Source organism: Ochlerotatus camptorhynchus, unplaced genomic scaffold (assembly GCF_037179485.1).
Source record: "Ochlerotatus camptorhynchus isolate MF236.1 unplaced genomic scaffold, CSIRO-AGI_Acam_v1.1 ptg000131l, whole genome shotgun sequence".
In the NCBI taxonomy this organism is placed as follows: domain Eukaryota; kingdom Metazoa; phylum Arthropoda; class Insecta; order Diptera; family Culicidae; genus Ochlerotatus; species Ochlerotatus camptorhynchus.
The window spans coordinates 1,794,619-1,806,620 of NW_027040621.1; the positions used below are offsets into that span (position 1 = coordinate 1,794,619).

The 12,002-nt window shown below is 44.2% G+C and overlaps 1 protein-coding gene across 5 annotated transcripts in view; it reads right to left on the bottom strand.

Moving 5' to 3' along the window:
* Window positions 1–12,002, bottom strand: part of LOC135700265 (uncharacterized) — a 118,580-nt gene that overhangs the window by 13,479 nt on the left and 93,099 nt on the right. For all 5 annotated transcript variants that reach the window (XM_065220728.1, XM_065220727.1, XM_065220726.1 and 2 more), the window contains one exon: window positions 63–149. In XM_065220728.1, the coding sequence (XP_065076800.1) occupies window positions 63–149 (87 nt within the window). The remainder of the gene's footprint in view (window positions 1–62; window positions 150–12,002) is intronic.

Here is a 12,002-nt window from a genome sequence, read left to right on the forward strand (position 1 = left end):
GAATTTCCATTTCGCAATGATTTAGCAACATTTCAACAACAATGACTTCGTGGAACACTTACCAATAAAGTTTGTGACATTCTGTGCATTCGCATCCGTGATCTCACCGTAGATCTCTCGCATCATCCGACGAGGCCTGATCACTGGACCTGTTGTGTGGGGGGAAAAACAGAGAAAAGCATAAGTTCACCATTGATCATACTGCCGGAGCGCGCTTTGGTTACAACGGATTACGACATCGCGCTCCGGGATCTCTTTCAGTTAGCAAAAATGAAAAATGGCCAATCATTATCAACAACCGCCGCGCCGCCGCCGCCGCTGTCGCCTGCCATAATCGTGTGGTCGTCGTCGGTCACAAGTCACAACAGTCGACAACAACTACAATCCACAGTGGGATTGGAAGAGAAAGTGTGGCAATCGTCAGTCCCTGTCTGCTGTGTGCTCTAAGCGAGTGGTGGTGATCATCAACAAACCGATTCCGACAGTTGCGGAGCAAATCTGCTGAATTGCATCTCTACCAAGGAATAACAATGAATTGTACTCCATCCCTGGTCTGCTGCGGTATTGTGTGTACCGGGCATTGGCGCGAAGGCGGATGTGGAGGTCATTTTTTTGTTTGCGCTGTCTTTTGCGCACTATTTGTTGTGTTCATGATCTTCATCTTCATTAGGTTGCGATCGTTATTGGGACTAATGGGGGGAGAAATGTAGATGGTACACGAATGAGTTTGACTTTCCCAACAAATTCTTATCAAATAGAGCGTTTGTGTGAGTTCGATAAGATCTTCTAGCCCAAACATTTGTGCATCAGTGTTTTATTTTAATGATTGTTTTAAATTGGGGTATTGTGCATCAAAGTAGACTGCTGTGCTGAAAATAATCCATCAGATTTTTTTCACCCAGAGCAAATAAAAAAATATATTTTGTTTTATGTTTTATCACCGCTAGTTTGATATGATATTGAGATCGATGTGTGCGATGTTCCAAGATGAACGCGAACGTTTTTTTTTTTCTCCCATCAAATATATTGGCGTTGTTCCGTTTTATCTTGTTTCGGGTAGTTTCCGTTAGAGTTTAGTGCGATGTTTGACAGAAAGTTTTCAAGAATCGCCGATGATGAAGAAATATCTGCAAATCCAGAAAATTTAGTAACTGGCCGGAAGCCCATCCTAATGGAATCCACACAGCTAAAAAAAAGTAGTGTAAATTTCCGTTACTATGATGCACATAAGTGGAGCGTCATTTTTAGTGTGTAGTGAATTCCATAAAGGAATTCAAAAAGGACAAGAAGCTGCTTTCAACATCAAAAAATTTGTTTTACTTTTTTTTAACAAATACATATTATCACATACACCATAACCAATGCTATCGTAAATTTGCCAGCAACGTTTACCTAACGTATCCTATGGCTTTACCATCCCCACTAACAAACCTCCGAACTCCTGTGACATTTATAAATGAAAGGTCGTAGAGTTCTCTGCATCTCTCTTAAGCAAGTGTCCAACTAACAATCCTTCCCATCCCCAGCAGTTGCAAGGACGTGGCCAGGACAGTTCTCGATTGTTGGAGATACTGCTACTTCCATCTAAGAGACCGAGATTAATCCCCAATATCAGACAAAACCGAAACAAACGGATGTGGCAATACTCGCAAACCATGGTCTCGACTGGTACCAACAGCACTATATTACATTCAAAATGATCAATTTTTATTTTTACAGGCGTGAGCGAAAAAAAAATGCAGGCTCTACTTTGGTGCAGAATGCGCAATAAATACAAAGGCTCATAATTGTTCAAAGAGCGTTGGGTTTCCTCTTCAATATGTTTACGAAATTTAATCCCTCCCCTTAGCTAGTTTTTGCACATTGCTGTTGGTGGGCGGGCTTAATCTCATGCTTTATAGTGGAGTGTTGGAGACGGTAGGCAGAGATGCCAGATTTTTTCTATGCAATTCCGTAGACTTATTCAAATCTACGGATCTCTACGGATTTTTTTTAGTCGAAGGTGAATTTTTTTTTTGACGTAGGACTACGTCTTTGATTTCTATATGGGCCATGGATGTCACCAACTTTGACAACAAAACGGCTCTTTTCAGGGCCCCCAAGCTTATTACAGTAAAGAGTAGGAATAGAATTCATCTGTCTGTTTGTCCATATTCAGAACCAACGATCACACAAAATGCTCATGTAATCAAACTGGAAGCAGGGGTACAAATTATTTTGATCAACCTTGATCAAATTTGAATCGCCACGGCCGGATATTTTCGATGGAAGAAGCAACAATCTAGCATCTAATTCGACGAAGACGGCAGGAAACATTTGTGAAGCCGAGTTATTTACGAAAGAGAGTGTCGATGAAGAGAATCGATCATTGTAGATAGGACCTATTGAAAGTGACGCGAGATTTGTTTTCCATACTGAGCTCCAATGCTACCGACGCCAGGGAGGCAGCTCCCACACCTGGACCCTACATATCAACCCATCAACTCAACCGGGGACCAACGGCTTTACTTCCCGAAGGAAGGCGTGATCAGAGATGTTATGTCTTAGAATATGCCGGTGGCGCCGACTGAGATTGGACCCAGTATATCTTTCAAGATGATATCACGGTGAATGAGAAGGACCCAAATTTGAGTTTAGTTATCTCAGAAATAAGAAATAAAGTGCAGGAAATCAGCGATTAGTAAATTTGCCTCATGTTTTCCCAGGTTTTTCTAGGATTTTCCAAAAGTAAATTTGAATTTGAGAAAAGTAAAGATTGGATTCACTCAGTCTATTGGTACTACTCCGAGACTTAATAAAATTTTCGTCAATTCCTTCATTTTCTGGCAGATTTTTTAGGTTTTCCACAGGAAACCATGAGACAAATTTACTCATCGCTGAGTTCCTGCACTTTTGGCGATTATGAGTGAACTAAACTCAAATTTGGGTCGTTCTCATTCGCCGTGTACGCAAAAGGAAAAGAGCCAGTGTCGCTACTTGATAGCAAACTACTCATAATGGGAGGAGTCTTTGTAGCTTTTATACCACTTGGTTGCACATCATTCTGCTTTAACCTGAAAAGATATAAAAGAGCGCTGCTGTATGGAATTAGCTCATTTTCGCTTCGGACGGCGTGGTGAACAGCAAAAGCAGTAGTAGGAAGGTGATGCCTAGTCCACTCCTTCACACCTAACAAGCAACAATTGACTGGTCATGGCAACTTTCTCTTTGAAAAAAAAAAAAAAAATACTACACATTTGGTACGCCTACAATTCAAAAACGGAAAGAGTTGAGATAATAGATAATTGATCAATTAAAAGAACTAAATGCTCTTCACATTTATTCCGTCCACTAGCGGTCCTACGTCAAGCTTCCGTTCGTGCCCCTAGGCACAGGCCCTTCTACTTTTTTTAGTTCTAAGGTGTTATTTTACGTTAAATGATAAATAGATGAAAGAACTTTTGAAAAACTACTAGGGACAGCCCTTTGGTGTTGTACGCAATGGTGACGTTTAGTTTAAATGATCTTTATTTTAGTTTAACTTGGACGATTACCATATAAATTTTTACTAAGTGATTTAATTGCTTTCTTCATCTTTAGGTATGGGCAAAATTCAAAATTTGTTTTACAGAATTAGTCCTAGACTTAGTACACGGTCGACCACCTTGGTGGGATTGGTTTGTTTTGTTTTTAGAATTTGAAGAGAAACTACTTAATACTACTATTTACAGCTTAAAACTAACCTACTCTACTATATACACTTAACCTACTATGTACAAATTGCTTATTAGAGCATGTTCAGAAAGATTGCATTTTTGAATAAATTTAGTTGTCATATCATCAATTTTGGAATCTACTTTGGGAATTTCTGCCTCTTGATGGAGGTCTGCTATTCTTGTGTCGAATGGACGATCTAGGATCATCCTCAACACTCTATTCTGTGCAACCTGGATTTTGTTCCTGTGGGTCTGAGCGCACGATTCCCACACCGGGGCGGCATAGAAGATCGCGGGGGCTATGATCTGTTTGTAAACAGCCAGTTTGTTTTGCCTTGAGAGGCGGGATCTGCGGCAAATGAGCGGATACAAACACCTAACCAAGGCGGAGCACTTAACTAGGGTTTTCTCTATGTGCGAGCGGAACAGGAGCTTCTCATCGAACAACATCCCGAGATAAGTAACATCAGTGGACCACTCGACCCTTGTACCATCCATTATTACGGTACAGGAGGGAGACGGTTTAAGTTTTAATGATTGTCTGTGAAGGAACATGATCGCTTGGGTTTTCGAGGCGTTGATTTTGATTTTTCACGTGGTTGCATAATCAGTAAAGGTGTCAAGGCATCGTTGGAGCTTGTTCGTAATTTCACGAGGCATCCTACCCTTGACGGCTATCGCGGTGTCATCTGCGAACAGAAAGAACACGCAACCGTCTCCTAGAGGAGGGATGTCCGACGTGTAGATGCTGTAAAGCAGTGGTCCCAGCAGACTCCCTTGCGGAACACCTGCTGGGATCGGAAATTGTCCCGAAAGGGAACTATTCAACGACACCCTGAACGACCTTTGCTGGAGATAGTTACGGGTGATTTTCACAAGGTATGGTGGAAAGTTGGAGTTACAAAGCTTGTATATAAGTCCGTCGTGCCAGACATTGTCAAACGCCTTTTCGACGTCTAACAAGGCCATGGCTGTGGACTTGGATACAGCTTTGTTACTCCGGATGTTATTCATCACCCGCACTAGCTGATGATTGGTGGAATGCCCCTTACGGAACCCGAACTGTTCCGGAAGAAGAATGTCATGTTCCTCCACAAACTTGTTTAGTCGGCTGAGGATCAATTTTTCGAACAGCTTGCTCAGCGCTGAGAGCAGGCTAATCGGTCTGTAGCTTGACGGTAGTGAAGGGTCTTTCCCAGGTTTGCGGATCGGGATGATTTTTGCCACCTTCCAGATGCTTGGAAAGTAGTGCAGCTCCAAGCATCTGTTGAAGGTGGCAGCTAGCAGCGAGTGCACCCTCGGGCTGAGATTTTTCAACGCTAGGTTGAATATTCCGTCAAACCCGGGAGCCTTCATGTTCTTACTGTATTTCAGCGCTGAGCAAATTTGTTCCTCTGTAATCCGTTCTTCTGGAGGGACGGCACAAGGGGAGGTATCTAACGTCTGGACGCACTGCACAACCTGGTTCTCGAGTGGACTTGGGATTGTAGAGCCAAGCAAATGCGATTGGGCAATGTGCTCCCCAATTGCATTGGCCTTCTCTTCGTTGGTGATAAGCCGTTCGTCATTGACTCTAAGTGGTGGAATGGGCTTGGGGTGAGACTTCAGCACCTTGGCAACCTTCCAGAATGGTCTGGAACGGTCGTCCAGGTTCTGAACGAGCCGCCCGAAACTCTCGTTCCGGATTGAGACCATTCTGGAAGCGATCTGCCGATTCAGATCGACCATTTCGTATTTACGCTGCAGATCCCCAGTCCGCTGAAACTGGCGTCTACGAACATTTCTGAGCCGAATCAAGAGTTTGGTGTGGGAATCAATTGCTTGAAACTTACCCCTCACAGGAACTCGTCGAACGCACTCTTCGTCAGCCACGGATATGGCTTGATGGAGACCCTCCAGGGCCCGGTCGATGTCATCCACTGTGTCGAGCGGTGGGTTGTCGTCGATGTGGCGGTCGACCACGCGTCGAAACTGGACCCAGTTGACTCGATGGTAGTCCTTCCGCTGGCACGGTGCAGGGGCCACGTTGTAGCCCAGCTCGGTCAGCACCGGTTGGTGGTCCGAACTCAGGTCGTTGACGGCAACCGGCTTGGCTAATCTGGTGTTTGCCAAGAACAGGTCCAGCGTCGATGGGTTGCCCGTCGGTGATGTGAAGGTTGGTTCGTCCGGAAACCAGACGGAATAGAGACCATGCTGGGAATGGTCGAATAGCAGGCGGCCGTTCTGGTTCTGCTGGTAGTTCCGTCAGGCCTCGTGCCGGGCGTTCAGGTCCCCTCCGATTACAAAGCGGGCATTGGTGTGGGTTATGATGGCAAGGTCGTTCTTGAACTGCTGTGCTGTACCATTGCTAACGGTACATTGCCGAGGGCAGTAGACAACGATGAACCGGACGTTTCCGGTCGATGTTTCCACCTCAACGCCGACGGCCTCGATGATGGAAGTGCGGTAGTGGGGTAGGGTGCAGTACTTGATGCCTTTCTTGATGATGACCGCGACACCGCCCCCCCTGGAGCTGGTGCGATTAAGCCGGACAATGCTGTGGTCGGGCAGCCAGAAGCTGTCACCGGTCTTGAGGTGGGTCTCGGTGAGAAGGCCCACGTCGATGTCGTGCTTGCGGAGGAAGTCTGCAAGCTCAATGTTTTTCGCCCCTACGGAGCGAGCGTTCCAGTTGGCGATCTTTATGGGTTCACGGTCCATAATTAGCGACGAAGGAGATGATAGCTTGGAGCTGTTGTGTTCTTGTTGCGCAGGTGCGCTTGATGATGATGGCCTGGGCCAACAGTGTGACGATCTCATCCGTTGACAGCGGAGAATCGTCTGTAGCTTCACCGGTTGTACCGGCCAATCCCGGAGCAGGGGGATCCGTCGATGGCCCGGAGGCTTGACCGGGTACTGCAGCGGCAGCCAACTGTTGGTTGAGCGGGAGCGGCGGCAACACTGGAATTGGCCGTGATTGGACCGGTGATAACGGAGGAAAGTTCTGCGCGTTGTTTTCTGGAACCTTCTTGCGACCGGGCTGGCTGTTGGACGAGGCCTTCTTCCGGATCTCGGCGTATTCGGCCCGCTTCGGACAGGCCTTACTCGTGGCCTTGTGGGCAGCACCGCAGTTGGCGCATGTGGGAGTGGCTTCCTCGATGCTGTCGCAGTTGTCGATCTTGTGGTTTTTGCCGCATTTGATGCAGCGGCTGGCCATGCGGCAATTCCTGGTGCCATGCCCGAACAATAGGCAGTTCGAGCACTGAGTGACGCCACGGTGGGTGGGTTTATACCGCTCCAACTTCACTACGATGTGGAACAGTGTGCGTGTCGTCTGGAGATCCTTCACGGTTGTGGAGTTCTTCTCCAGATGGACCAGGTAGAGCTGGTCACGATACTTGATGGCCTTGCTGCGGGTCATCTTGTGGATTTCGACCGGCTTGAGGCCGTTCGCCTTAATCTCGTCCATTAAGGTGGTGGTGTCCATGTCGTGGAGCCCGCGCAGCACCACTTTCAGTGGCTTGGTGGCCTCGATGTCGTGGGAGAAGTACTCCAGCTTCATTCTGTCCAAGAGGGCCTGAACTGCGTTGAAGTGTTTTTCGGCCGGGACCATCAGCTTGTAGCCTTCCGTGCACCGTTGAATGGTGCAGCGAAGGCCCTGCTTAATGTAGAAATCCAGCTGCTCCCATAGCCCGGGAGGGAAGCCCTTCACATAGAAGGGTGGCAACTTAACTTTTTTTGGCACCGTCTCAGGGTCCGACTGCGGCTGGGCTCCGTTCTGCAGGGCGGAGAACGGATTGTTGCTCAGCAGCTTTTTTGCTGCTGATACGGTGGCGCTGCTGTCTTCAGGTCTGGGTCGTTTAGTTCCGGGAGGCCCCGGCTGCGGGTCCGCAACGCCTGTCGGGATGGGCAATGGGGTTTTCTTCTGCTTCTTCTGGGCTGGCTCGGTGGTCGCGCCGTCTCCTGGGAGAGTCTGTTTTCCCGGTAAACCGGCACTCGCGTTACCGCGCGATTTCTTACCCATGGCTGGGTCAGCGAGAGCGTCACTACACAACGCGGAGCTAATTCGACTTGCGAACGAACGAACGAAACTAGAGAGAATTCAAATCGACTGAACTGCTCAACAGTCTGGCAGCGAATCGAGCAATGGTGACGTCGGACTACGTGGTCTTATATAATGTTATTTGTTAACTGCAGCAGGACTTGTGTTTTGTGTAGGAATAGGAATTTGAGCGGGGTTCTCTATTTTAAAACTCTTTAGTATGACTATGATTGCCATGAAAAGAAGCTTTTGATATGAATTTTAGTTGGGACATGTTCAGAAATTATACTCTTTTCGAAAATCTTGGTGGCCCTGAAAAGGGCCGATGGTAGTACAGGCATGAATACCATGATACTGTTGCACCTGTAGTTTTTGGCATACTTTCACTGATTGCTTCCCGGGGATTTTTGTTAAGCCATAGCAAGATGTGCGCGTGAGGACTTCCACAGTGCTGAAATTCAATCGTGTCAACCAGCTTGATGAAGTACACACAGCCCGTGACTGGATCATCATTGACCAGAGTTACTCTTTGTAGTGCAGTCAATTCCTGGATTGGATCTGTTAAGTCATTGCCATTGTGTCCTTCTGACAATCGATGTAGGAGATTCAACAAATGGGGCCACTTCATCTCATTTGCACTGAGTGTGATAAACATCGTAGGCTTTCCCAATTGTCGCATCATGGTGAACAAAGTTCTCTTCCTTTGTTGCCAATACTGTACTGAATTCGGTATTGATTTGAGGAAGGATAGATTTCGCTTAATGCACTGCTCCATGAATAAGGCGGTCCTTAAGGTTGACACGTGTGATGTTTACGGTCCCCGGGAACTTAAAAATGCATTGCAAGCCTTCGGAAACTCTAAGGCGAAGAACTTTCATTATCATATACAACAAATGTTGCGGTTTCTCCACACGCCTGTCTTGACGACGAGTTTCACTGGATGCAATCATGAAATATGTCACCCGAACCCCTGGCTTGAATTTCCGTAGATGGCCGAAACATATGGCAGGAAAAGCTATCTCTTCGCCGTGCTCGTCATATATTAATGACAAAGGAACCCTGTTTTGCGCGGGAGCGATCTCCAGGCATTTGTCCTCATTCCAAAGGAGCGTTTCCTGTTGCCCAAGCAGCAATTCTGTCTCATTATCCACGGCAATGGTTTCCAGCTCAATTTGAGGATCCACTGCAGGGGTTTCAAGACCATCTTTGGCGATCTGATCAATTGTGATCCTGTAGCGGTGGTACAGTGGTGTCGTAATCTAGTAAGAAAGCCACGCTTTAACCGTAGTTTCCTTTATAAAGCCGGACAAGTACGACGACTTATGGATTACGTGCTTTTTGATAAACACGTTGAAGGCCTGATCATCATCGAGCTGATAGGGAAGAGAGCATCGTCTCTCTTACATAACACAAACGGTTGAACAACATTCGAGCAAAAAGAAAATTATCAAATAACTATCATATCCCAAGTAACCAAAAGTTCTGATAAAAGGCTATTTGTGGCTTAAGCAGCTTGGTTGATGGTGGTCTATAGAATTCTAAGCAGCCTCATTTTTAAGTCGTTATAAGAACTTGAAAGTTCCGGTATCATAATTGAAGAGCATTCTAAGCAGCTTCTGGCAGAACTTGAACGGAACTTTTAGAAATAAATTAAAAAAGGTTTTTGTCCTCACACCAATTCTATATTTAGTTCCCACTTTTATGTAAGTTATTTTTCTAAATGCAGGAATTAATGTGCATTGATTATCAGCATTAGTAGTAGAATTGGAGCTGTTTGAAGAATTAAACCTTGTCTTTCTGCGTGAGAGCCCCAGCACGAAGCACTGCGTCATCTGAGATATAATAAAGTGAGCTGTTGTCCCGCCTACTGTTGGAGTTTTCAGTGCCAGCTGACTGACTTGAATACGAAACACAACACCTTGATGAATTTTAAATTGGTGTTTGCCCGCATGGTATTCCATCACATTTGTGGCGCAGTGATTAGCGTTCGTAGATCGCATGCCGAATACACGGGTTCGAATCCAGGAAATTACTTTACTTTTTTTATGTTTGGATAGAATGTTGATGCACTGCATAAATATAAGAATTATGTTCAAAGTGTTTTTTGTTATGTTACTTCATACGCGAAGTTAACGAAGTAAGTCAGAGTTGGTTGGAAATGCTAACATGAAGCTTTAGTGTGATGATTTATTAGCTAGAGACAGTGTTGGAAAAGTTCGCGATATTTCACGAAGTTCACCAAGGGAAAAGTTCGCGAGTCATAGGGAACTTGGATGAACTTTTCCATCACTGGCTAGAGAATGATCTTTTGAAGAGGGTAGGTGGATAGTTCCGTTAGAGTACGGCAGTATGAAAATTGAATAGAAGTTAAAAATGAGCGAAGGGCCATTAATGCGACAGTTTTTAAAGATAGACGCACAGTTTTGCCTAACCCGTACGATGTAGCGGAGACTTGAAGTATGTCTTCAAGTCTACAGGTCTTTTTGGAACTTGAAAGTTCTGTCGGAACTTTATTTGAACTTTATGGAACTTGAAAGTTCTGTCGGGACTTTATTCGAACTTTATGAAACTTGAAAGTGATTTTAATCGTTGAATGCGGAACTTTTGGTTACTTGGGATGACATATGTGATTTCGTTCTAATTCCTCAATTTGGTGTAAATTAACCCATTTCTGATCTGACCATAATAACTAGGACATCGTTGCTTGCAATATTAGCAGCTCTTATTATGAGAAAAACTAAAATACATACATTCGTGACGGCCTACGTCGATGGAGCTTACGCAGAAGTGATACGCAATTCGGTAGAGCTTACCAAAAGTTTTTTTTTGAGCTTATGTAGTTTTAATTTGTCGCGAAATCTAGAAATGATTCATATGTTCTTTAAATTAACTAATTTGATACAAAGCTCAGTAGTAAATAAGTAGAATATCTAGGAAGGAAACCAAAGTTAATCAACTTGCCAACATAGGCTATCACATTTATTTGGGTGGCACTCTTTAAATGATAATAAGCCTTTTTTCTCGCTTCGGTTGTCTCGTACGGCTTTCGGAATTCGCGCGGTTTTCGTAACTTACATAGTTTAGATATTTCGTTCGAAACGGATTTACTTATTCAATCGGTTTACTACGCGGATGTATCTAAGCGAACACGTCACAGCATTTTTTCCATAACTATCTTGAAACAATACACACGGAATCCAGTGTTCAAGCTGCCAACATTGGCTAGGCCTTTTGCTGTATTGTCAAAGATAGAAGCAAAATTTATTCAAATGGGTCAAGTCTTGAAAACTAAGATGTCACGCAGCTCCAGCTTGATAACCAATAAAAAAAAATATGTTTACAAAATTTAATCTTTAATATTTTATAGAAATTCTGATTTTTTTTTTCTTTTAAACATAAACAAATTATGCATTTTTATCGTCACGTAAAATCTTCGTAATTTTGAGATTAACTTGACAGAAACAGTTAACTTATTAGTAAGCTTGTTTACAGTATTGCTACTGTCATATATCACCATAAATAACAGGAATTGTCATGTAACTTTAGGCCAAATCTACCGTTAACTAAGGCTCTGAACCATTTGGAGGATTATTTTAACTTTTGGTTAAAATTTGACAGATGGAAAGTTATCGATTAACCTTGCTATCCGAGCGTGGCTACTTCTGACAGACAATAAGTTAAATTTTTACAACCTTGGCTAAGTTCTTCTCGAAAACTGATCGATCGACAGCACAGGGATTTTCGGACATAGAAAATAACTTTCGAAATGTCACTTTTAACCACGAATTAAATTTAACTCGGCAAATGGTTCACAGCCTAAGTGTGCGATGTAAATCACAGCATCGCACATTAGTCATGACAGCGGTCATTTGTGGCTTCTATCAACCTTTGTCCTTAACACACATTTTTCGAACGGTGTAGAACTTCTCGTACCTAACTATGATCGAGAAAGGTGGCGTATAATTATAACTGCATACAATTATGTCAAAAGGAGTGTATTCAAGCCCAAAATGTGTGTTGAGATAAATGCTTCAGCTCAAATATGACTAGGCAACTTTCCAAATTCATTGACCAATGTTGTACAAAGATAGACATCGAATCATTAATTCATTAACCAAATCTCCATTTATCCGCGGGGAAAAAACTGCCGGTGACGTACGATGATGAAGGCACTACTGCTCAACAATGACCGATTGATTCCAAGAAGTATCTGAAATGTTTTCCCAACCGTTCATCGATCGTTCCGAAATTCAAAGCGACCGTTCAATGAATCGTTCGTCATTGCTGCA